The sequence below is a fragment of the Haliotis rufescens genome, unplaced genomic scaffold (genome assembly GCF_023055435.1).
Source record: "Haliotis rufescens isolate VD_foot unplaced genomic scaffold, xgHalRufe1.0.p SCAF_10, whole genome shotgun sequence".
In the NCBI taxonomy this organism is placed as follows: Eukaryota; Metazoa; Mollusca; class Gastropoda; order Lepetellida; family Haliotidae; genus Haliotis; species Haliotis rufescens.
Genome location: NW_025963780.1, coordinates 20493725 through 20519520, shown reverse-complemented (window position 1 = coordinate 20519520; position 25796 = coordinate 20493725). Strand labels below are relative to the sequence as shown.

Genomic DNA, 25796 nt, shown 5'->3' with positions numbered 1-25796 from the left:
GGTGTGGCATAAAACAGCAGTGATGAATGCTCAATTATTACTACACAATTATCACCAAACTGAGATCTCAGTGTTCATTTTGCATTCTCAGCTTCCTATAGGAGCATATACATAAAGCAACACAGCCTCCCCTTCCTTGTGAACACTGGCAGGTGTGCAGATCCAGCCTTGCCCATCAAACAGTTCAGCTCCCTGACAGTGCAGATCCAGCCTTGCCCATCAAACAGTTCAGCTACCTGACAGTGCAGATCCAGCCTTGCCCATCAAACAGTTCAGCTACCTGACAGTGCAGATCCAGCCTTGCCCATCAAACAGTTTAGCTACCTGACAGTGCAGATCCAGCCTTGCCCATCAAACAGTTCAGCTACCTGACAGTGCAGATCCAGCCTTGCCCATCAAACAGTTCAGCTCGAATCAACAGCCTGATCTTACAAAAACAACCTTTGAGTACATAGACCAATGCTTCTCCAGGTTTTAGAGCATTGCAATCAATTAGCTGTGACAGTCTACAGGCAAAGGACCCTTTTCCCCCTTGCTTCACACACAAGGGTGTCTCAAATATTCTTCAGCCTTTGGCTCCTTTGATGGGAGCAGAAGAAAAGGATACAATCTAAACCCAGCTGTACCGAGAACATAACCAAAAACATGGACCTCATCTTAAAAAACAGAAACAGCTCAAAATCAGTCAACCAGATGGGTCTTGGTGCCTTTTTGATTGGTGAGAAAATAACATTTGTTAAAGAAACCTGCCTCCAAGTGTTAGCCAGTTGATTAATGTAGAACACTGCCAAGAAACTGATGCCTGTCCTATTTGTTTTAAGCAATGGTTGACCATGTTTTCTTCCTACCATTCACACATCATAAACTATCAGGTTGTGAAAAGGCTTGGAAATAAGAAAATGTTTCTTTTAATCCTTGTCACTTGAAATATTCCCTGTACTTTATTTCTCAAGGCAATCAATTGTTTGTGGTATTGATCAGTATAATATGCACCGGGTTTTTGTGAATGTACAGGTTGTCAGGATTTTTAAAACGGTACAGTTCTCTTTCCTTGTCACCATAACACTTATAATGGTTACTGAAGAGCTTAATCATTTTTCTGTCAAGAACAAAAATTTAAAAATAATATAAAAATCAAAGAGAAAGCTCCTGGTATCCTGGTTATATAGCAAATGAACTTTGCAGAAAAGCACTTTTTCAAGGATGGTATATTGAATATTGAGTGAGTATGGTTTTACGCCGCTTTTAGCAATATTCCATTAATATCACGTCGGGGGACACCAGAAATTGGCTTCACACATTGTACCCAAGTCGGGAATCGAACCCGGGTCTTCGGCGTGATGAGCGAACGCTTTAACCACTAGGCTACTCGACCGCCCCTATATTGAATATTGCAACTACAACAGGTGTAAAATAATCCTGGGTCTACTCCTGTCCGTGTGCATAGCTGGCCTGGGCAGAGACTTACAAAGCTGCCTGCCATGACTACCTCCGTCACCTGCAAGCTATTTGATGGTGTGTATTGAAGAGTAGGATGGAGCATCTGCTGAATGTTTCCTGCTTCAGATGTGGGCTGAATGTTCAGACACACACGCCCTAACTGCAAGAATCACTCACAATCTCAGACTGATTCTGTATGGAGACCTACAAGAGCTGTGAAGATAGGACAACTTTTCCTGCAATAATTGCCAGGGATGCAAAGAAACTGAGGTTTTTTATTTATGTTATCACAATATGACAAATAAGGAACCAACAATTTGATATTTTGGTGAGAGGGGCATGGGCTTTTTTAAAAAAATATAATTGTTCCAGAAAACACAGGGCAAAAGTAATTTGCCTCAGGTATCACAACCCAAAATAATTGTTGATTGTTCCTTAAGGTCATCCTAAGTTTCTTTTGGCTATTAGTAACTTCCCCTTGCCTCTTCCACACCCCAACACACAGGTGTGCCTGAAGCCACAAAGACTCCATCACATATCACCCCCACCCACACCCACACCCACACCCCCACCCCAACAAACAGGTATGCCTGAAGCCATAAAGCCTCCATCACATATCACCCCCAGCCCCACCCGAACACACAGGTATCCCAAGTCATGAAGCTTCCATCACCCCACACCCTTCCCTGCACCCGACACACAGGTATGCCTGAAGCCGCAAAGCCTCCATCACATGTATCACCCCCAACTCAAACACACAGGTATCCAAAGTCACGAAGTTTCCATCACATATCAGCCCCCTCCCACAAACCCCACCCCAAGAAACAGGTTTCCCAAGTCATGAAGCCTCCATCACATATCACCCCCCTCCCACACACCCACCCCCACCCCACCCCAAGTAATAGGTTTCCCAAGCCATGAAGCCTCCATCGCATATCACACACACAGCCCTTCCCAACACACAGGTATCTTGACCCACGAAGCCTCCATCATACTTCACACTAACCCCTCCCCCTTGCCTCTTCCCCCCACATCAACATACAGGTATCCCAAGCCACGAAGCCTCCCTGACCGCCCGCCTACACCTATCACACAGGCATTCCAAGCCACAAAGTCTCCATCTTTTATCACATTCCTGACAACTATTTCTATACAGACATACACCTCCTTTAATTTCCCGGTAAGATCAATAGTATTGGGTAGACATGTTTGCAGGTGTGGGACATTGAAGCAGTAGAACGGGATACTACAATGACTGGACTGATGACTAGTGGGATTCTACTGTTCCAGATAACGGGGAATATATCACAAACTGTATCAGGCTTGCGGAAGCCGACGTGACAGCCTTAACGATGCCATTTTTCAATCTGACTCTGATAAAGCTGTTAGTTGATACAACAATGATGGCAAGATCTGACATCCCCGAAAACCAGCACATTAGACAAGATAAAAGAATAGAATGTTCTGATTCTCAACTCTTTGGTTTCTTCCCATGAAGATTCCCGAGCAGAACAGGTAGCTGGTTATGGTTAGAGCTGACTAACAAACGAACGAATAAATGAGTGAGTGAGTGAATATGGTTTTACGCCGCTTTAGCAATAAATCCAGCAATATCATGGCAGGGGGAGACCAGAAATGGGCTTCACACATTGTACCCATGTCGGAAATTGAACCCAGGTCTTCAGCGTGACGAGCAAACCTTTAACCAGTAGGCTACCCGACCGCCCTTCGAATAAACGAACAAGCCAGAGAGTGCGTGAGTGATTAAAGGATTGACAGTGTTTCAATTCTATCCCTGTTTCAGCTTAACCTCTTCATGTTGGCAGTGAGATGAGGTGTAATGGGGTTTAACGTCGCGTTCAAGATTGCTGCACTTATATATATATATAAAGACGTGAATGCACGTGTGCGTGACTGCTTGTACTAGTCCGGACAAAGGCTGAATTTATAGTCCTAACCCACTGAGATACCATGCCGCAGTTTAACATGAATACCTCACTCAGAAAAAGTATACTGACTCCGAGCCGACCAATCCTTTGTTTTAGCCCTTTAATACCAAGAGCCAGGCAGGGTAACAACAAGTACCATTATTTATCGTATTTTGGTATGACACGGCCAGGGATCAAACCCGACCTTCCGCTCTCCGGGCGGACACTCTGTAACCACAAGACCACGGAGGTGTTCTTTTGTTGGAAGCCATGCAGGTCTTACACGTTCACCACTAGGGTTAAAACTACAAGCATGGTGCTGACAAACCAAGGATCAAAATCAGGGCAAATCTTGGATTCGAACCCACAACCTATGGATCCTGACACGTCTAAGGTACATAACTCTGAACAGTGAATGGCAGTGCTAAATGACAAAGATGATAATGTGTTATTTTATCAAAATGGTGTGTATAGTTGCTCATGCTATCAACCACTAGACTTACTAGTATGTCTGTCCAGGCTTAATTGGTTACAGGCAAATAGAATATGTCTAACTTAGGCATATAACAAACTTCACTCTCACGCTGTCTCCTGTTTGAGGTGCAATATGGTAGCTCCATTGTTGATGTGTTTGCGGATATCAGAAGAAGGTTCAGTTCTGCATATTCCAATGAATGAAAACTGATCATTTGAAACTTCATCATAAATCAACTTGGATGTTTCATAGAATATCCATAAAAGCCATCATGTAGAGATACCACGATATAAAAGAAACATGTCTCAGAATACGGTTTTCCATTTTCAAATCTTTGAAAAATCAATCAATCATCAATAACAATGTTACCATGGTAACAAGTTGGATCCAAAAGATAACAGATGGCCTCAACTGAATGTCACCTCTCCATCTTCTGGAAACAGTTGATCTGATAATGAATGTCAACGTCAGCACAGAACATGAACTTGCATCCTACCCTAACTCTTCAAACCGACAGAATTTGGAATTTATGAAAGTAAAGTTGATACAGATTGATCTGAAATGGACTTCATCAACCAAGAAAGCCATTTCCCTGAAACCACAAGGAGTGTCTCAGATGGTCACTCAATATATGGTTAATGAGACAAAACCTGTCAGGTTTCCACATTCCCAGGCACAGCCTGACTACAACAGTCAACATAAACTGCTTGAAATACAGGTTCATCTTTAAACAACATCACATTTACTTCCTCCTTGATTAATGTCAGAAGATTCATTATAACAGATTATTTCTTCTAGGAGAAAAGAAAAAACTGATGTCACAGTACACAAATCGAAGACATGAAAATAGCACCTTCATAATCCTAAATATCAATTTTCCAAATTATTTTGATAAATGTTGACATTAAGTTCATTTCTTGATTCCCATGAAACGCTGTCCATCCACCTTCTAAGGAGTCTTTTAGAACAAGTCATATTAGAAGTGGAAGCAATGCCCAAACTATTTTCTAGCATGATCGAAACCCATGGCCAGAAAGGAAATACCATTGTAGACTTCCTGAAGTCCTACAGGACGTCCTTTGAGGACATATCAATTAGTTGTAACGATTAGTGGACACATAGAAATTAGTTTCTAACAAGCCAGCACCCACACCATCTGCATCCAGAGAATGTCCCAATTCATTGATTTCCCAAGAACACGGCAACAGCAATGCTTATAATCAGAACTTAATCAATTAATTGCACAGGCGCATCGTTAATGGCCTTGTAATTTACCATTCTACCTGAAGAAGGTAGTTTTGTAATGGCTGAAATCTTGCTGTAGCCATGGGCTTCAAGGTGAACTTGGCTACATGCTACATTGCTACAGTGTGCTGTTGATTTAGGATATTGATCTGGTTGAATTAAGCAGCTTGTAGCTGTGAGTTGTTGTGTATTAAGGAAGTAGGCAGTGGAATGATCGATGATTCTGGTCATGGGAGACTGCCACTAGGGTCTGTTGGGTGTAGGTGGATCTATTCACCTGACAAGTGGTGGAGTTCTCACAGGATAACGGTATAGATTGGAGGGTGTTTTATATCTATTTTAGATCTCCCATTTTTAAGCAAAAAGAAATAAGAGGCTTTCAGGAGTAAAACTCCAAAACCATTTTCAGGTTTTCAGATTCAATAATTAAGGGGATTTTCGGGTATCTAGTCACATTGTGATAAAGGAACACGTCAAGGTGATGTGATGTGTATACAGCTTGAAGAGACTGAATGGTGTGTCAACACATCGAGGAGATGGGATGGTGTCCGAACACCTTGATAAGACAAGATGATGTCTGAACACCTTGAGGAGATCTGAAGATGTCTTCAACATCTCGATGAGATCTGAAGGTATCTCCAAAACCTTGAGGAGATCTGAAGGTATCTCCAACACCCCGAGGAGATCTGATGGTATCTTCAACATCAAGGATATCTGAAGGTATCTCCAACACCCCGAGGAGATCTGAAGGTATCTTCAACACCTCAAGGATATCTGAAGGTATCTCCAACACCTTGAGGAGATCTGAAGGTTTCTTCAACATCTCGAGGATATCTGGTGGTTTCTGCAACACCTCAAGGAGATCTGAAGGTATCTTCAACACCTTGAGATTGACTTAACACAGATGAGCACTGATCTGCATGTACTTACTATTCTGTGACCAAGATGAGTTCTGACGGTGTTTCATACACCTCGAGGAGATCCACTAATCGGGGATGAGCTAGGGCAAGTTCAAGCATCACCACCTCACGTAATATTTCTTCTCGACAGCTCTTGCCCTTCCGCCGTTTTCGGATAAACTTGGCAGCCACAGTATCCCCAGTTTCGTTGTTCACACATTTTTTCACCACAGCAAATTTTCCTCTGAAATTAGAGACAAAATATGATAATGGCTACATGTAAATATGTACAGTATTGGAGATAATAACTTAAATCAAACTCAAACGTACACATACTTTGTGAAGATCTGTGTCTCAAGGCCAAGGATAATGTACCTTTTTATCAGCTAAAATGGACACGGTGCAGTGTGTGAAATAAAAAAACTGCCATCACGACCCACAGATTTTAGAAGCTGCAGTCCTTGACTAAACTCTTCAGGCCCTCATTTATAAAACAGTAGCATATTTTGACAAATAACTCCACTCGAAAATCTGCTACATGCCTTAAGGACCCATACAAATTTGAAACTATGGGCCCCACACGATTTCTACCTGCCACGGGCCTGTGGTCAGGCGCTAATTTTGAGCACTGACTTGGTGGGGATTTTTTTAAACTAATATTTCTTTTTGCAATATTTAAATTTATGTTAGTTGCAATATTGATTAAAATTGTAGGTCAAAATAGCTACAGCAACATCTGTAAATTAGGTTAGGCACACCCTTCAGATCAAATACCCTATCACATCCCTTAGGGTCAGAAAGCCCTTGCCAGTTAAACTGCCCTTTTTGATACTTAGGGTTAGGTGCCCCTATCCGATCCTTAGGGTTAGTTAAGTTGAAGCAAGGGTTAGCTGTCTTGCCTCAGGTCTAATCAATCATCAGCCTAGACATTACACTGGAGGTGACAAAACATGTTGGGAATCAAACCCAGGCCTTAGCGCGATGATCGAGCACAAGGCTACCCCTAGGCTATATTATATGGTATGAAACAAATTGAAAGATAATCATTTTTGACAGCATGTTGACAAGTTCTCAAGCCTTTTCATCACTTCAAGCTTTTGCTTTGTGGTTAGCCTTGGACATTTGTCTTTTTGAGGACTTGTGTTTCGCCAGTCCTCAATGTTTGTAGATAGTCCTGCTTCAACAAACCAAAATCTTTACAATGAACATATTTTCTGTCAGTTATATTCAGTTCCAATTTGAGTGAGTGAGTGAGTGAGTGAGTGAGTGAGTGAGTGAGTGAGTGAGTGAGTGAGTGAGTGAGTGAGTGAGTGAGTGAGTGAGTGAGTGAGTGGGGGGACACCAGAAATGGGCTTCACACATTGTAGTTCCAAGTCATTCAGAATTATAGCCCTCAAATGCTACTAGTCAATGACAGCTACCTCTACCAATCTATGTTTAAGAAGGATGTTTATAGTAATCATGACGAGGTGTACCCCAGCAGCCCTGCCAGCATATGAACTGAGGAAAAATGTCCATATCAACAATAATCACAACAATAATCATATTACATCCTTAAACCCATATCTAAAAAAAAACCACCATTAAAAGGGTGGTAGAGTAGCCCAGGGGTTAAAGCGTTTGATCGTAATGGCTAAATGCTAAAGGCTCGGGTTTGAATCCCCACATGGGTACAATATGTAAAACCCATTTCTGCTGTGATATTGCTGGAATATTGTTGAAAGCAGAATAAAACCACATTCCGTAACACAAAACCATTGTATCAAAGCATAACATCAAGCGATGTATTTAGTTCCAAATTCTAATAAATAATAACCAAGTGACCACAGCTTATTCCGACATCGTATCCTGATAACACAGCTATCACATAACATGTACAAAATCATAATGGATGTTTATATTTAGATGAATACGAGGCTATTATTACATCAGGCATACAGAGGTATACTGGTTCATGCCCTAGACACAATGTTAGAGTTACACTCCTCGAGTCGTCCTCCACACAGACCCATCGGGAGGATGTGTTACACAGTGACTCACTCATGGCAAAGGTTGCATGTAACCTGCGGGCTAGACATATTTTGTGACCTATATTTACTGCTATCTGGTTAAAAAATACATCAATACTTTTTATCTCTGTATGATTATAATCATTACCAGCAGGCATTAACTACAACAAAAGCTGTCTTGATAGAGAGTATAAGTGGAGTTCCCTTATATTTGACACTCAGGGACTTTAATACATATGCTATTGCTAATTATTCCCTCTAAATTTTGTATGTTCACAATATTTTGACACTGCTGTGTAAAAAGAATTGTATTCAGGGTTTGAAATCAAGGGTGAAAGTCAAATAATTATAAATATTAGACTAAAATTACTGAGTCTTTGAAAGGGATTTAGAAGTGATACACACAAGGAAGAGAATTTATGGATGTCAACTTCTTTATTATGAGGAAAAAATCGTTTCGGAGTATGAACTTACTCCTTCATCAGATGAATAAATGCTTTCTGCCTTAGATTTAAATACTAAAGCCAATGGTCCACAAGGACCCTCCCCATAATTTATTACACTGGTTTTTCCAACACTCAAATTTCCATTTTTACCGTTCATTTCAACACTTTCAGTTTTAGCAGCTGAAATATTGGTGAATAAGCGATATTTGGTAATTCATTCTCAAACGCACATACCGTGTTCGACGTAATAAGTGCCCAGGGCGCTCTCAAAATTAGAAATAGGGGGCTCTTATTAGAATATTATTTTGGTGAAAAAAAACTATTAGAATATTATTTTGGTGAAAAAAAACAGAGTTAAAAGATAAAGTTCGTGGTGTATGCTGACGGCCTGAAATGTTTATATACGACAGATATATTTTTGCAGAATTTATTTGCCCATAAAGGGTGCATATAACACACAAGTGCGTATTATACGCGAATAAATAAGTCTTGTGTACATTGATCAATCGGAAGGGGTGCTAATTGGGTTTGTTCACTAGCCAACATATTAGCAAATATCGCCGTGGGCGCTTATTAGAGAGGGGCACTTATTACGTCGAATACGGTATATTCCAACTGCAACTTATTCTTTCATTAAACTCAAGGACATTGTACGCTACCTTCTGACCTGGATCATATTTAATATTGTTTACAACATTTCCAAGGCCTGATCAAGGTGGATAAATCATACACAGACTTGTACAGCTGTGTGCTGTAGGCTATTTCCATACATCATTATGTATCAATAATCCCTGACAGGCTTAAAGCCAGGTGTTTAACTATTCACCTCAACACATGCTAAACCTGTTGACCATCGTGCCGTTGTACCATACAATCTTAGCACTACGACTGTCGTGAGTCTCTGTTAAGGTTTGTTGTTTGTTGTTTGTTGTTTAACGCCAAACTCAGCAATATTCCAGCTCTGTGACAGCAGTCTGTAAGTAATCGAGTCTGGACCAGACAATCCAGTGATTGATATCCTGACCATCGATCCACGCAATTGGGACCGATGACATGCATCAACCAAGTCTGAGAACCTGACCACCCGATTCCGCAAGTCGCCTTTTACGACAAGCATAGTCGCCTTTTACGGCAAGCATCAGGGTTGCTGAAGACCTATTCTTCCCCGGATCTTCACGGGTTCTCTGTTAAGGTATGGGAGTTACGATCACCCTAGCGATCTGTTAAGGTATGGGAGTTACAATCACCCTAGTGCTTAGTTAAGATCGCTTTGTACAGCGGCACCAGGCCGTACACCAGACCAGCAATACAAACTAACAGTTTTAGTCCACTAGTCCTTATAATGATAACATATAACAAGCCCCTTAAAAAGGGCAAATTTCTGCTAGTCCTCAGGATACCTTAACTATTGGTCAGTTTGGCAAGGACTTATTACAAGTGCCAATTTCTAACACTGCCAGTCTGTTGTAGAAGTATGCATATTACCACCAGCTATACAGAACAAGTTTCAACAAGCTGATGATGGAAGACCTGACAAGGAGCAATCGATCAAAGATGACGGAGACATTATGATGCAGTGTTTGGCAATGACAAGAGACACTAAACTCACGAATCAGCCATTTATCCTGCTTTATTCGAAGCGTGCACACATGAAGATTTATCCAACCATATGAGAGATAAGAAAGGTTGCCTTTACTGGATTGTTTTCTGCAGCTTTGTCTACTTGTTCATGTATTCCTCAAGAAATAAAAATAGCTTCTTGTATATATTTGACATGATTATTGATTTGAGAGTAAATTACTTTTCCATTTTTTTATGACCACCTTCCAAAGTATTTTTTTAACCTTTCTAACCATCGATGTTTTGGATGTGTTTATACATGTTGTTTTATGACATTCAGCAATAGTCAAGCCTTACATCTGTCATGTCTGTAAGCGTGGTAAATAATATGGTCTGTACCAGGAAAACCAGTGGTTGATAACATGAGCATCTATCCACAGGATCTTCATTAGTCAGTTGTCCCAATTTACGTAGATCAAAACACGTGAAGATACGGGTTAGAATTGATCTTCAGCAACCCAAGCTTGTCATAAGAGGCAACTGACAGGATTGGGTGGTCAGGCGCGGTGACCTGATGTATGTCATAGTATCCCAATTGCGTAGATTGATGCTCGTGATGTCAATCACTGGATTGTCTGGTCAAGACTAGATTATTTACAGATCACTGTCATATAGCTGGAATATTGCTAGGTGCAACAAACAAAAAACAAAACGTAGATTGATGTTCATGATGTCAATCACTGCACTGTCTGGTCCAGACAATGATTATGATAGGAATAGAGCATTGAGGATCGAACTCCCCTGTCAACAGGACTGTACACTTTACTACAGACATGGTTGCTCAATGGAGTTATTGCTGGGGCCCAATCAATGATCAGACCATGGCATTACATCAGAGATCACCCAAACAAAATCACCTGATCAAATCAACGATTCAAGATGCAGTTTCCACACTGCTTGTTTATTTTTATAAATTAAGGCTGTCATTGGGTTTTATTTCACCTCTCCAGCTTTAACTGTCAGAGGAATCCATGTTGCATCATGAGGCCCAGCTATGTCCAGTCTCAACTCAACACTAACATTTGAAACTTTTAATAGACGGTGTACGGATATCCTCTATGACTAAGCTTCCTGTATGCCGGTCTCGATACAAGCATCCCCTGACACTGTACTGCACGTAATGCCAGGAGGTCGATCTCCCCACACGTCACTGACTGACCTAATCTCCAGACAGATGTACTACAACATCACACAACACACAGGTCCATCCTTAAACCCTGGATCGTGGGTACTGACACCAACAGCAGTGACTGACCTGATTACCAGACAGATGCACTACAACATGACACAACACACAGGTCCATCCTTAAACCCTGGATCGTGGGTACTGACACCAACAGCAGTGCTTGAAATGAAACATGAAAGAAAAGAGGTCCTTGTCACAACCCTAATTGTCAAAATATGTTTTCTTTGTTTGCTGCACTCAGCAATATTCCAGCTATATGACGGCAGGCTGTAAATAATCAAGTCTGGGCCAGACAATCCAGTGATTGACATCATGAGCATCAATCCATGCAATTGGGATACAATGACATGCATAAACCCAGTCAGCTAGCCTGACCACCCAATCCCATCGGTACAACAAGCACAGTCACCTTTTACTGCAATCATGGGTTGCTGAAGACCTATTCTACCCCGGATCTTGTCAAAAGCATGAATGTATAAGTGGTCCCTAGATGCAAATACAGTGATATTGGTTGAGACAAATGGCATTAAGACATTTCAATGATTTTATGACAACCTTATAGGACCAACTTCTATCTTTCTTTATCAAAAAATCTTTTGGACATTTTGGATAACCTCAGTCAAAGTCCCAGAAGACGAACCCTGTAGTACTACAGCAACAAACATTAGGAACCCAAAGACAGCCTTAACTACAGTTCATACAGTTTCAGCATTGAGCATAGCTCCCGTATGAGCTACGGTCATTCTACTAAATAAAGTACGAGAGCTTCACCATGACCCAGTGAGCAGATCATCAACAACATGACATCCTCACCTTCACCTTGTCAACCAGAGTCCTGCTGACAGCAGAGAACATGACATCATTCACATGACTCACAGCATTTCTTATTCTGTGCTTTATGACTCAGTGTATCAGGTTGTACGGTAGCTGCAAAGTCCGGTACAAACAAGGAGAAAAGACGTGCCGGATTGGTGTCATCATATTGCCCTCAGAAACCTCTAATCTACGTCCATCAAATCCCCCAACGCTTTTGAAACCCACTGCGCAAGTTGTCCCTCTAAACACCTTCCAATGTTCATGGACATGAGAGTTACCAGTCATAGAGTATCAGTGGGTTACGTAGGGCTGTTACGATTCACTCGCGTATTCGATTAATCTAACCGTATATTTCATGAACTGAATTCATTATTCGTGGCCACTAGAATCAAATATTTATGAATATGCAGTCATGTGCATTTACATACCCTGCAGCTAAAAAATCCTTAAGAACATATTATATGCATAGATTTCTTCAAAAACAACACTTTTATAATATTTAATTTGACAGTATTGTGGTCACTGGTCATTGTTGCATTTGAGCAGATACTAGTACCTGGATAAGTGCAGTATATAAATGTATAACATATCAATTATTAACAAACGATGTCAAACAATTTATGTTGTTATTGTTTCACTGAATATGACAAATAATACATCAACTGCTGACTTGTTATTGTATTTGTGAATTAATATTTGTATTTGTTACCCTATTTCATAATACAAATCGTATTGGCCTCAAAGTGTATTCGTTGCAGCCCTAGTGTGTAGCAGCAGAAATCTGGCTTGACTATTTAACCTTGCTGGGAATTCAGGACAGAAACGGTCCCTTAGTACCCCTGCTCATCACAAGCCGATGCAGGTGGTTACAAGGTTTGACTTTCCTGACAGTGTGTCCATGTTGAGAGTTGCTCTTACAGTCAACCCCGGGTCCAGATGTTATTTAAGGCCACTGTGATATTTTTGGGAAAACTGACAGTGGCATACAACACACTCACTTCCATCACAAGGAACATGGTGCTATTGTCCTCACCACTGGAAATAGAATCACGAAATATCGCGATGATTAATAGACAACGATCGCTGCGTGTGCTAATAATTACAAAGTGAAAACGAGCCATACCGCTGGTAAAGAATATTCATTAAAGTAACGACAAAAATTGCAAAAAGCGCTCTTAAAAAAATATCTATTTTGCTAGTGATAAACATGATCATTGAGTTTTGACCACGTGATTAGTATCCAGGTAACCTTTGACCATCAGATGACTATATTTAGCGTGTACAGCACACCTACATTACCAGCATGAACTGAAAGAAAAAAAACGTGGGGATGTAGTATCTTGCAGATGTAGCGTCATTGACCAAGTTCTCTGCTATATAAAAAGCTTGCAGTCACCAGACTGACGATTCTTACACGAATTGTAACTACGTGATCATAACTCAATGATGATATTTATCTCTATCAAATAGACATTTCTTGAAAAGCGCACTTTGCAATTTTTGTCATATATAAGCAAGTAATATTTCTCACTGGCGGAATGACTTGTTTTCACATTAATAGTATTAGAACACATGCCGCTATATATGTTAATTAATCATCACAGTATTTCATGATTCTATTTCAAGTGGTGCCTAAGAGCTATACAAAATGAAGACACTCCATAGTTTTGAACATGTTGTTAACATGCCAGAACATCCGCTCTCTTTAATCATGAACCCTTTAAAATACATAAAAGTTGAGAAACTGCATTTGACTCAAATAAGTAACACCGCTCCTTGAGGACATTTACGTAAGAACCGACGTTCCCAGAGCATGACGTAACCCGAAGATTGTCATTCAAGCAAGTGTCGTGTCAACTGTAGAAGAAATGGACAGACGTGACATCTGCACGACTGTCTACATGCTTAAGAACTGGTGAATCTCTCAAAATTAAAGTTCTGCAAGGTGTGAAAGAATATGAACTTAAAAAACTCAAACATAATATTCTCCTTTATTTTATTACACATCAAGTTTCAAGCCACTCTATCATAATGGGACCACTTTCTTTTGAAGCATATGGCCGCAGTCATTATATTTGACTTTCTGCTGATGGAATCTTTTAAAGCAGCATCATCATCATGTGACTTTCAGGCACACATCCACCTGTCTCCTTAAGGTATTTTCCTGGTAATCAAAGCAATGTTTGAAATCAAAACAATTTTACAATTCAAAATAAGCCATTTTAAAAAACGTATAACATTCATTCAGCCTCGCTTGTTGGAAGAGACCGAGTCAAGAAACAAGTAAGGGGAAAGCCTTTTAAAAAAAGGAATGTTTTAACTGTCTCTTATAGGATGATAAGTTTGGGGATGGTTTTATTTCCAATAGCAGATCATTCTGTAATGAAGCTAATAACACAATCTTTGAAATATGATGCTAAGGCTAGCAGGCCTAGTAGACTTAGCAGCGGTAGAAACTAAAATTTCTAGTCCACTGGTCCTTACAATGATAACATATAGCAAAACCCTTAAAATGGCAAATTTCTACTAGTCCTTATGATACCTGTACTATTGGGCAGTTAGGCCAGAACTACAGGACCAGTGCCAATTTCTAACACTGCTTAAAAGTTCTTGACACAGGCTGATTCTTGTGAACTAATATATTATCAACTAGTCGAATCATGAACTTATGAATTCATGTTATAATAACTCAACCCATACAATGTCTCTATAGCCCTTAAAGTATTCCTACCACGTTTGTAACAATGAAAGACAAACTAGAATTTCATTTGGAAAAATCTGTAAATTTAAAACATATTTTTGGGCTTCACAATTAATCTGTTGCCATCTGACCATTATGAATAATAATCACACATGACGGTTTCAAAATGAAGGCCACATTCTAACTATGTCTGCTCACTGTAAGTATTTCACTGCATTTGTGATTGGCTGTGGCAGAAACTTCAATAATCCCAAATGGAAGTACTGCTGTGATGTCACCACTTTTAATGTACTAACTGTCAGCCGGGAACTATTTTAAGATTCAGGGTTTCTCAACCTCTAGGGACCCATGAAGATCAGGGGTAGAATAGGTCTATACTTGTCGTAAAAGGCGACTAACGGGATCGGGTGGTCAGGCTTGTTGACTTGGTTGATGCATGTCATCGATCCCAATTATGTGGACTGATGCTCATGTTGTCAATAATTGGATTGTCTGGTCCACTCGATTATTTACTTACCGCTGTCATATAGCCGGAATATTGCTGAGTACCGCATTAAACAACAAACAAACAAACAAATCAACCTCTAGGAGGAAGTGTTCTTTGTTTTAGAAACTAGATTTAATTTGTTCACAAAACCTTGAATCAATGTATATTTAAATATGTATGTCGCTTAAATTCAGTAGGGATTGTATTGTAAAGACCTTAAGTACTGGAGCTGCAACATATTTATAAACCTACTGCCTTTTGCCTATTGTATCGTAGGTATCTTTCCATCTCATAGCAACCTTGTGAGAAGTACTACTTTCAAGTGAGTCCAGTTCAGAGGTTTTACATTGTAAAACTTGTTTGGGGCTTTTACAATTGAATTATGTGACCTAGGTTCATTTTTGACAGGTTAAAAAAGATTTACATGAAAATTCCATGACGTGAATCAAACCAGCAGTCTCACATATGGTGTTTAGTTTTGTAACCTACTGTTTTACCACTGAGCCACCGGGGCAAATGATGTAAGGGTGTTCAGTCTCACATGCCATGGCTACAGTTGTCTGCATGCTGCACATCATCTTTCTCTTGTCCACTGTCATCGAATTTGTTTTATACTGCAACTACTGTACTGTTTCAGTATAGGTTTCCCGATGGTTATTTTAAAAAGAAATTCTGGTATTTCTTGAATTTAAACAGTTTATAGGTTAGTTAAAACTCTCCTCCTCAATATTGGTTGAAAATGTAAAACCTTGAGCTTGCAGTTTTAGATTTTCAACCAAAACCTTTAGAGTTTTAACTATAATTTTTAAACTAGTGCACATTCATGACTGTCTCAGGTTTTGTACAGTGGTAGAACTAACCGCTAGTCCTCTAGACTGTGCCTAGCAGAAATAGCAGGGGGCCTGTGTTGTCGTAAGTGTACAGTATCACACATTCTCGTATTTGGTAGTTGGCAAGTGAGATTTGACAGTCCATTTCTTCAAATTGCTAGCTGGCTATTAGATTGTGTTTTCACTTATCCCAACATACATATCTTACACTGACCCCTATATAATATCTCACATATACCTCTATATACATGTCATACACCTAACCCTTCATAAATATCTTACACCTCCCCAATATAAATATCTCAAATACACCCCTATATAAACCTCTAACAAAAATGCCTATGTAAATATCTTACATCTAGTACCATATGAGCTTCTTTCACCTACCCCTATATAATACATATCTCCCACCCACCCATATATAACTATATCAATAAAACACCAATGCCATTCAATGACAGTGGCAACAATTTCCTTCTGACAAACAACCTTTGTACGAAAGTCATTAATAAACACCTTTGGCTCAACTTGGCAAAACCAGCTGAAGCACAACAGACAAGAATGTTGTCCTGTACCATACAGGCAATCAATAATGGCCCAGCCTTGTGTGTCTGCATCCATGAACACAGGCATCGAGTCAGATCATTGGCAAGACCCAGATACCCATACATGGCACACTTCATGTCTTTGCTGGATCGTCCATTGGCATGGCCACAAACACAATGAATCACGAACAAGCTAGAGTTCTAATAAATATCACCATCCTATCCTCAAGGTTTATAAGACATGGCCTCTGGTGTATGTTGTGCAGCTTCTAATAAAAAAATATTCCAAAGACAAAATGAAGCTAACATATTTTTCATGCTGCCTTCTAGGGCTGGGACGGGTAACTCGGGTACTCAGGTCGGGTGGGTCCTGAGTAGGACGCAGGTACCCACAGGACTACCCTGACCCGTAGTTAGTCACGTGATATATTGTTTAATGACAAAAAGTATCTCAAACTCTTTGTTTAAACTACAAGTCACTAATGTTTGCAGTTCTTACTGACTACTACGCCCATTCCTTCTGACTTTTATATGTTCGAAATAAAAATATAACTTCAGTCAATTTCAGTGTATACACCAGATTGTTTCATACATGTATCTAAACACATTATGCCAGAGCTACGGTCAAACTTTTCCCAATTGGACAGTTTGTACCTACCTCTTGAGACCTACAGCGGAGGGTACCCGGGTAGTAAATTTGGACTCGTCCCAGCCCTACTTCCTTCCTAATATCAGGAAAAAAATATTCATAAAAACTGTTTAACTACCCGCCTGCCAGACAGTCCGAGTCGGTCTTATGAGTTTGCTGAAGGATGGTCAGTTTTTAAAAGTTGCTCGCCGGATGGTCAGGCTATTATTGTATTCCTAAAATTACCTAAGCATCCTAGTTTTAGTTCAATTTGAGAGGTAAATTAACTGTAAACGTTAAACACATTATTGATGATGAATAAAATTTCAATGAGTTAAAGTTACTAAGGTGACAATCAACCAGTTCATTGTTATTTCTGAAAATTAACATTAAACCCAATCAAAAATATTAAATCAACTGGAAAAGATCTTACTGACAGATATGAACAAAAAGTCAGTTTACTAGTGACTGATAGTGTAAAACGAATAATACATACATATATGTAGATAGTATTTCATGACTACTCAGTGTCCTATACTAAGTCCTAGGGTCCTTCAAGGTCATCAAGTATTCGGATCGACATGAATTAGGGACCCCTTAAATTTTTAACTCGTAGCATTAACACTATGAGAAGCACTTCTTAACTTCCATGCTTAGTTTCAAACATAATACTGTGACATAAATCTTGCATAAATCATATCCAGATGGCCACATTAATATTCATAACACCACACACCAAACAATGGTAACTTAAAGCTACCACTTTCCTAAATGGGGAAAGATTCATTACGATTTAAACATTTTCACAATCCTTCAAACAAAATACTCAAAACATAATCATTAGTTTCAGTGAACTCCAAGTCCCCCCCAAACAAACTTTATCTTGTGTCTCCACCTCTGTCCTCTGTTGACAAAATCTTCCCCACGGCAGGAGAAAAATATTTGTGTCACATGTTGAATATCAAATACACGTTCTCCCACTGTGGAAGCTTAATTCAAACTGTTAATTGTTGCTAACAGTCCAGTGTTGATCGTAGGTGGGTTAACAAAACCAGGAATGTTGTCCATCAAACTGCTATGGTCAATTGTCCCGATGACCGAGATATCACAGCAATGGGTACAAACTCACTTGTTTATGTCGTTGCCTGGCCAAAGTTAGTCATTTCTAGTCATATGATACTATAACTGCTTTAACTAAGTCAAGGGTTCCCTGTCATATGACTAATGTTAAAGATTTCATAATATTAATAACAAGGCCATTTATATTGCATAATATGTTCACACCACACAGAGGCATGCACACAGAGGCATGCTCAAAGAGCTTCGTTATTTTTACCCCCATCCATGGATCCCTTTGTGTTCTCGATTTCAATTCTCATCTCCCTGGGGGAGTATACAACCCATCGTTTGTTAATTATTAATATATCATACATTTATACACTGCACTAATCCAGGTACTAGTATCTGCTCAAATGCAACAATGACCAGTGACCACAATACTGTCGAATCAAATATTATAAGAGTGTTGTTTTTGAAGAAATCTATGTACCGGTATATAACATGTTCTTATGGATATTTTTAGCTACAGGGTATGTACATGCACATGATTGCAATGATATTCATAAATATTCGATTCTAGTGGCCACGAATAACAAGTTCAATTCATGAATGGATACAGTTCGATTCACCGAATATGCGAGTGAATCGTGACAGCCCCACTTGTAACACTGCCAAACCGTTGAGTATTTTGGTTCTTACTGCAGTTACCAAGGCTGTAATCTTTACTTCACATTCCTACCTAATATTGCCGATAATGTTTTTAGCAGGTCGTAAAAACATGTTGATAGCTTTAAAAATTATATGTGTGCACCACGTCCATGCCATCAACACATTACAAAAATAAACATCAAAACATGTTCAAACGATCAACACTTCCTAAATTCAATTAGCTAATGAGCATTTAATTTTTGGAAATACACCATCTAGCATCCTTTTAACATTAACTTAAGCATATAAACCATACGCTTGCCTTATCGTAGTTCACAGCCTCGATTATTTATAAACTGTGGCATGGTTGGACTATTGAAGTATGCCAGAAACACCCTCACCTGTCCCTCACAAACCCCGAACATCAAAAGGAAAATGCAAACTTGAAATACTTTGGGAAAACAAAATTTCTGTAGATTTGCTTATATACTCACCGCCAAAAGAAACGTGAACTATGGAAACATAAAGAGAGGGGGCACGGGTGGCTCAGTCGTCTAAGGCGTCGCAATTTGCTGTGCAGAGTTGCGTCCCTTGGGCATGCTGAGTGCAGCGTTAAGCAACAAACCAAACCAAACCAAACCAAAGACTTCACAGGTACATGAGCCCCAAAGCCACACTGGGTTATGACAAACAGTGATGTTTTACTATTAATTGCTTGAAAAATTTGCATGCATATTGGTACGCAATCAACTCAAAATGAATTTTGCAATGGTGAATGTATTGTCTTTTTTCTGCACTTATCCAGACCAGCTGGAGCTGTGACAGATTTAGCCTGAACATTGCTGCACTGTTTACCCATGACATCAACTGTTACTACAGCCAACTGTCAACAAGATAAACACCTCATGACACTAGCATGCCGTGTGTCAGCGCCAACTCTACACACATCGCTGGCTTGTCACAACAGCCAGTCACTCATTATACACAACTACAAAACCTCATCTGTTACACTGTCTCACAGTCCCTCAACCATAGGATTTCCCCTTCCGCCCAGCCCTGACTGTAACGCTATAGCCCGAAATGAAGTAAGTCTAGATTTTTCCAAAGGTTATGAATCTCCTATCTCACTGGGGCTCCTTTTCAATTAAGTGTAGTTCAACTGTTGCTTGTTTCTATCACAATTATATATTTTCAGAAGCTAAGCGTTAGTTTACTCATTGTGTCCTTGTAGATGCTAATCAAAGCTGTATTTCACACACGCCATTTGCTAGAAGCGGCCATTTTGGGTTGCATTTGGTTGGTTTGTTTGTTTGTTGTTTAACGCTGCACTCAGCAATATTCCAGCTTTATGACGGCGGTCTGTAAATAGCCTGGACAAGACAATCCAGTGATTAATATCATGAGCATCTATCCACGCAATTGGGATTGATGACATGTATCAACCAAGTCAGCGAGCCTGACCACCCGATCCCGTTAGTCGCCTTTTACGGCAAGTAAAGTCACCTTACGGCAAGTTTGGGTTGCTGGAGACCTACTCTACCCCGGAATCTTCACGAGTCTAGAAATTATGAATAACAGATATATAACTTGGGCATGCCTTCATAAAAACATTTCAAATCGAATGGACTAACAGGATCAGGAGGTCAGGCTCGCCGACTTGGTTGATGCATGTCATTGTATCTCAGTTGCGTAGATAGATGCTCATGATGTCAATCACAGGATTTTCTGGACCGGACTTGATTATTTAAAGACCGTCGTCATATAGCTGGAATATTGCTGAGTGTGGCAAACAACAAACAAACATTTTTAAAACTCATCATTGGAAACCAGTATTATGACCTAGAATCCCCACAATGAGACGAGCAGGGTTCTGCGGACCTACTCGGGGCGGTCGGGTAGCCTATAGTGGTTAAAGCATTCGCTCGTCACGGCAAAGACCCGGGTTCGATTCCCGACATGGGTACAATGTGTGAAGCCCATTTCTGGTGTCCCCCGCCGTGCTATTGCTGGAATATTGGTAAAAGCGGCGTAAAACCATACTCACTTACTCACTCACTGTGGACCTACTCTGACCTGGAACAGAATAATACATCAAACACCTTCTCAGGAGAAGGGCTTCATCTCTGGGTTGACAAAGTGTCAAAGAGGCCCTTGTTGCATCAAAGCTACTCGAGTAGGAAAGTGCATATCCCCATTTGAATTTCATTTGGAATGTGCATATATTTTTACAAGTGGACAAAATATTTGTTTAGTCATGATAAACGTCACATTTAGGGCATTTCCTCCATGTGTACATATGTAATCTTTTGATGTAATAGCATCTAAGTATGTGGAATAACAAGTGTTGCTCGTTTACATTGACAGAGAAAGGTGATCTTGAATCAACAAACATGCCGAAGTTATGCTAACAATGCAACCCCTTCATGTCACGCAGTGTCTGAAAATATTGACATTCAACGAAAAAACATACATTGCCAGTCTAAATAGTAAAGAAAACATATTTTACTCTGCCTTATCACATGTCATCAGTAGGGTTGAATTTATGATATTAATGTTAGAAACACGGCAAACGATATCTGAGAGCCTTGATTTACTGACACATAACACAACATTATTATCTATCAATAACATTGAATCAAACGCTCTGAAAACAATATGAAATTCATATCCTCTTAATTTCTGCCAAAAAACAAAACACACAAAATTCAGATCTATTTTTATACTAGCCTGAGAAAGCGTTGACAAACATTGACAATTTAAAAAAAAATATCAACACCTTAAAGAACAATACTAAATCATACTTAATATGACTAATGATAATACTTAAGAATACTTGTATCTATCTGACCGAAATGCATCACAGAAATAAGCTAATAGGAAAAAAAGAAAATATCTCAAAACATTTGGAGATGCGTTATTTGCTAACTATAAACCAGTCAGAGAGTCAAACCTCTTCTAAATCCTTGGAAGTGTGTAGTGATGTTTACACAGCTAAGATGTTTGAAGCTACTTACATCATGTGATTAATGGCGAGAGGAGACAGGTTCAACTGTTTATTATATTTACGCAATCATATCAACAGTCGGACCAGGAAGATTTGCTCAAGATGGCCTTCACAACAAACAATGCCCTGACAATATTTTTTGGTTCAGAGGCATGACTGAAAATGGGGATATTGGTCATCAGCAACATTAGATGGCCATCCCTGGCGGTCAGGTCTAAAGGACTGGTCATTCTCAACAGCTCTGGGACCAACCGAGGTGATTCCAGGACAGAACAGGACCCCAACACCAGCTGTTTGTTGTATGAGGCAACTAAATGTATAAGGTGGTCAGGTTGGTTGACGGTGTATCGTCGCACACAACCATGAGGAACGTTGCTCATGATATCAAACACTGGTTCGTCTGGTCCAGACTCGCAGCGATTGAAACTAACAGTTTTAGTCCACTGTTCCTAATAGCGATACCAGAATAGCAAGAACAGAAAAACTAGTCCTTTTGATACCTTAACTATTGGGCAGTTTGGCAAGGACTATAGGACTAGTATACATGATTTTGTTATGTCAGCATAGAACTGCAGAAACAACATTGTCCAGGCGAAACTTGATATTCCCTTCCAACAAAACACGTTTTATTTCACGTATCCTGTAGTACATACTTTGTAGTCTGCCTTCCATGTTTATTTGTGTTGAATAATTAAAACATCTTATGATGTTGAAACTTAACCTGACAAACAAGCGCGTTCTACATACTCCACCAAGCCTATCCTGCAGTGGATGAATTATACAGCAGATCTTCATTGTGATGGTTCTGTAGCAAAGGTTACACACAAATACTCAAACACAACAGTCATCATGTTCTTATGTATCCTGCTTTGTGAATAGAAGTCAAACCTATTGTCCCTTTCTTTGAAGAATTAAAGTATTCTGGTTTTTAATTGGGTTGAAGAAGGACCACATTTTCTTTCTTAAGATTTCAATGACAAACAAATAATAAAATTGAAACAAATTCAAATTTGTCACAGGGAAATATAAGGTGCGACTTCATGAAAGAATTGTTCAATTTCATTCCCAAATGAGTTATTTTTAACTCATTTTTTAAAATTTATAATATTTCCTTATTCTATTGCCATTTATTGATGAAAGTATGCCATTAACAGGAAACTTCATTCACGACCCAAAGACGTGAAAGTGAAACCGAATATTGTTATGCTGTTGAATATAAACAAGACAACATTTAACCTAGAAAGTATAAGAATAGAATAGATGATTGAAATGCAAAATAATGTTGATATCGGGAAAAAAAGGTGAACTTGTTTCTAAATGTGGCAGGAAAACAATACCGAATCAGATGATTTCAAGGATACTAGCAGGAAACGAAGAATTCTTCAGAAAAGCTCTGGTAATATAAGTCCTACAATACTAAATAAATGTCAAATAATAAATGAATTAAGTGAGTGAAAATGGTTTTTTTACTCCTTTCTGCAATATTCCACAGTGGGTGCAAAGAATGGACTTCAAAGGGAATAAGGGAATTTAAAAAAGATAATGCTGATGAAGTGAAATGAGTTATTTTTCAAATTCCTTGATGAGATAGTTACTTGATTAATGACGTATCTGTATTGTCAGTGTACCTGTACATATGTGTCACCTATAGATGTATTCAAATCCTGTCTTACAGAGATCAATTAAACCGAGAAAGCCCTAACATCTTACCTTTACAGCCATATAAGACTTTTCCACAAAGACTGACAGTACAACATACATACATCAATATTACCATGTCACCTATGCATGGTCAGAAGTGATTATTTGTCACTATCACAACATACTATCAACAATGTAATTTCAATCCCGGCTTCGCGGACCTCCGATGTTAATCTCCGGGCAACATTCCTATGGCACCTTCATTAATCCCCCATACATCAACTAGACAAATTAATCACTGGTTTCACAGACAATGAATGGCCTCAGACACACAGCTGAAGGTCTGGCCAAACATCTGAATGTCAAGGTCAATATCTATCATCAATTGGCTGCAATGTCAGAAGTGGTTTAACTGGCAGAATGCATGAAATACCTTTACCCAAAACAACTCTACTGATTCGTGAGTATGGCTAAATTGGAAATGGAGCAACTACTTCACGCTATCTAAAATTGCAATTACTCTGGATAAATATAACATTTAAGGCGATAATTTGGTTCTCTTTCTCTCTCTCTCACAGACACGCACACACACACACACACACACACACACACACACACAAAAGCATCATTGTGTTGACAATCTAAGTGAGTGAGTGAGTCTGGTTTAACGCTGCTCATCATAACTAGCATGTTTTAGTGCCTTAGAACACTTTTACACCTCAAATCACTGCAAAGAACAATAACCTGGGCAAATCTTGAACCCAACACAAGGAGATCCTGGCAGCCAAGGGAAGTAACTTTGCATAAAGTAGCACACAAAGATCTTCGAGTTTCCTAAGAAACTTGACCACCTCCACCAAACGCACTGAATTCAACAGTAACAGAATTAAAACAGCACTACTTCAGGTCTTGCAGTCCTTAGGATGTCATGATACATTTACACCTTAATGAGAGGATAAATGTGATAGAAGAGGTCCCCTTAACTGCCACAGTGTAAGACTAGCTGATAAATACTTGATGATATAACTGGAAACAGATAATGATACAGACACCACATTCCTAAAGATATGGGAGAAGTGATTGCCTATCTGTAGCTGCCTATCTGTAGCTGCCTAACTGTGGAACAACTGGTCCGATAGCTGTAGATTGGACCCACTGAAGATTGGGCCTGACAAAAGTGAGTGTTTGATAGGCCATGAGTGCTGACTGTCTGTCTGGACAGGTGCTTGCTGACTGAAAGGTGGAGAGTTCTCGGAGGACTTTCATTAAAACTCTGATGGAACCGGAGCACTCTCATTTTAACAGCTGTGGTCCAAACTTCACTCAAGATTTACGACTCATAAAAACAGGACACCTTGCCGGGTTTGAAGCATCTTCCCGAGGCAAGTGAGTTAACTGACTTTATAAGTCCAGTTTCTACCCTTGCCGAACTAGGCTGGAATTCCTGGGCTTGATCTTAGCGCCACCAGTGGTTATTACGAGTTATGGCCCTTCTAAACTTCACCTATGGACCAATTAGATTCCACCTACCGTATCACTTGCATTTGTTACAAACAAAATGGCGGCGCTCAGTGAGGACAATCTGTTCGATAATCAAGATCTATATTGTGATAAAACGGGTCTTACATCGCGAAGTGCATCAAATCATGTGAGCACCTTGATCAAAAACATGAAAAACTTGGAAAATATCTGTTGACAACGAGTTGGCGGTGCACATGCTTTGCAAATTCTGCGATCAACCGAAATCTGCATGACAGTTTCGATTACGTTTCACGATTTTGATTAGACTATGCATAGACTTATTAGTCCAGCCAAAATGTAACTCCATAATACCAACCTAGTTCGGCAAGTGTGGAAACTGGACTTTTATAGTCAGTTAACTCTCTTGCCTCGGGAAGATGGGTTTGACGTCACTTTTTCAGCACTAGCCCAACTGATTAGTCATCCTTCGAATATGGTATCAGTCTTCCTCATTCTTGGCTGATTGTGTGTTGTACCCTATTGACTAGATTGTTGCTCATGTCTTCAGTCTCTGGTTTCTCTGGCCTGACTCAAGTCTTTACAGGCCATCATGACATAGTTAACTATGGCTGCCTGGGATATGAAACAAACCTTCACTAACTCACTCCTCACAATTGCATTTTTATTTGAGACCAACTTCGAGTTTCAGTTTCATACTATATGCAGAC

At 39.6% G+C, this 25796-nt stretch overlaps 1 protein-coding gene across 1 annotated transcript in view; it reads right to left on the bottom strand.

Moving 5' to 3' along the window:
* LOC124143112 (serine/threonine-protein kinase 17B-like) overlaps positions 1–25796 on the bottom strand; it is a 70140-nt gene that overhangs the window by 19467 nt on the left and 24877 nt on the right. The window contains exon 2 of the mRNA XM_048387967.1: positions 6019–6231. Coding sequence (XP_048243924.1) covers positions 6019–6231 — 213 coding nt within the window. The remainder of the gene's footprint in view (positions 1–6018; positions 6232–25796) is intronic.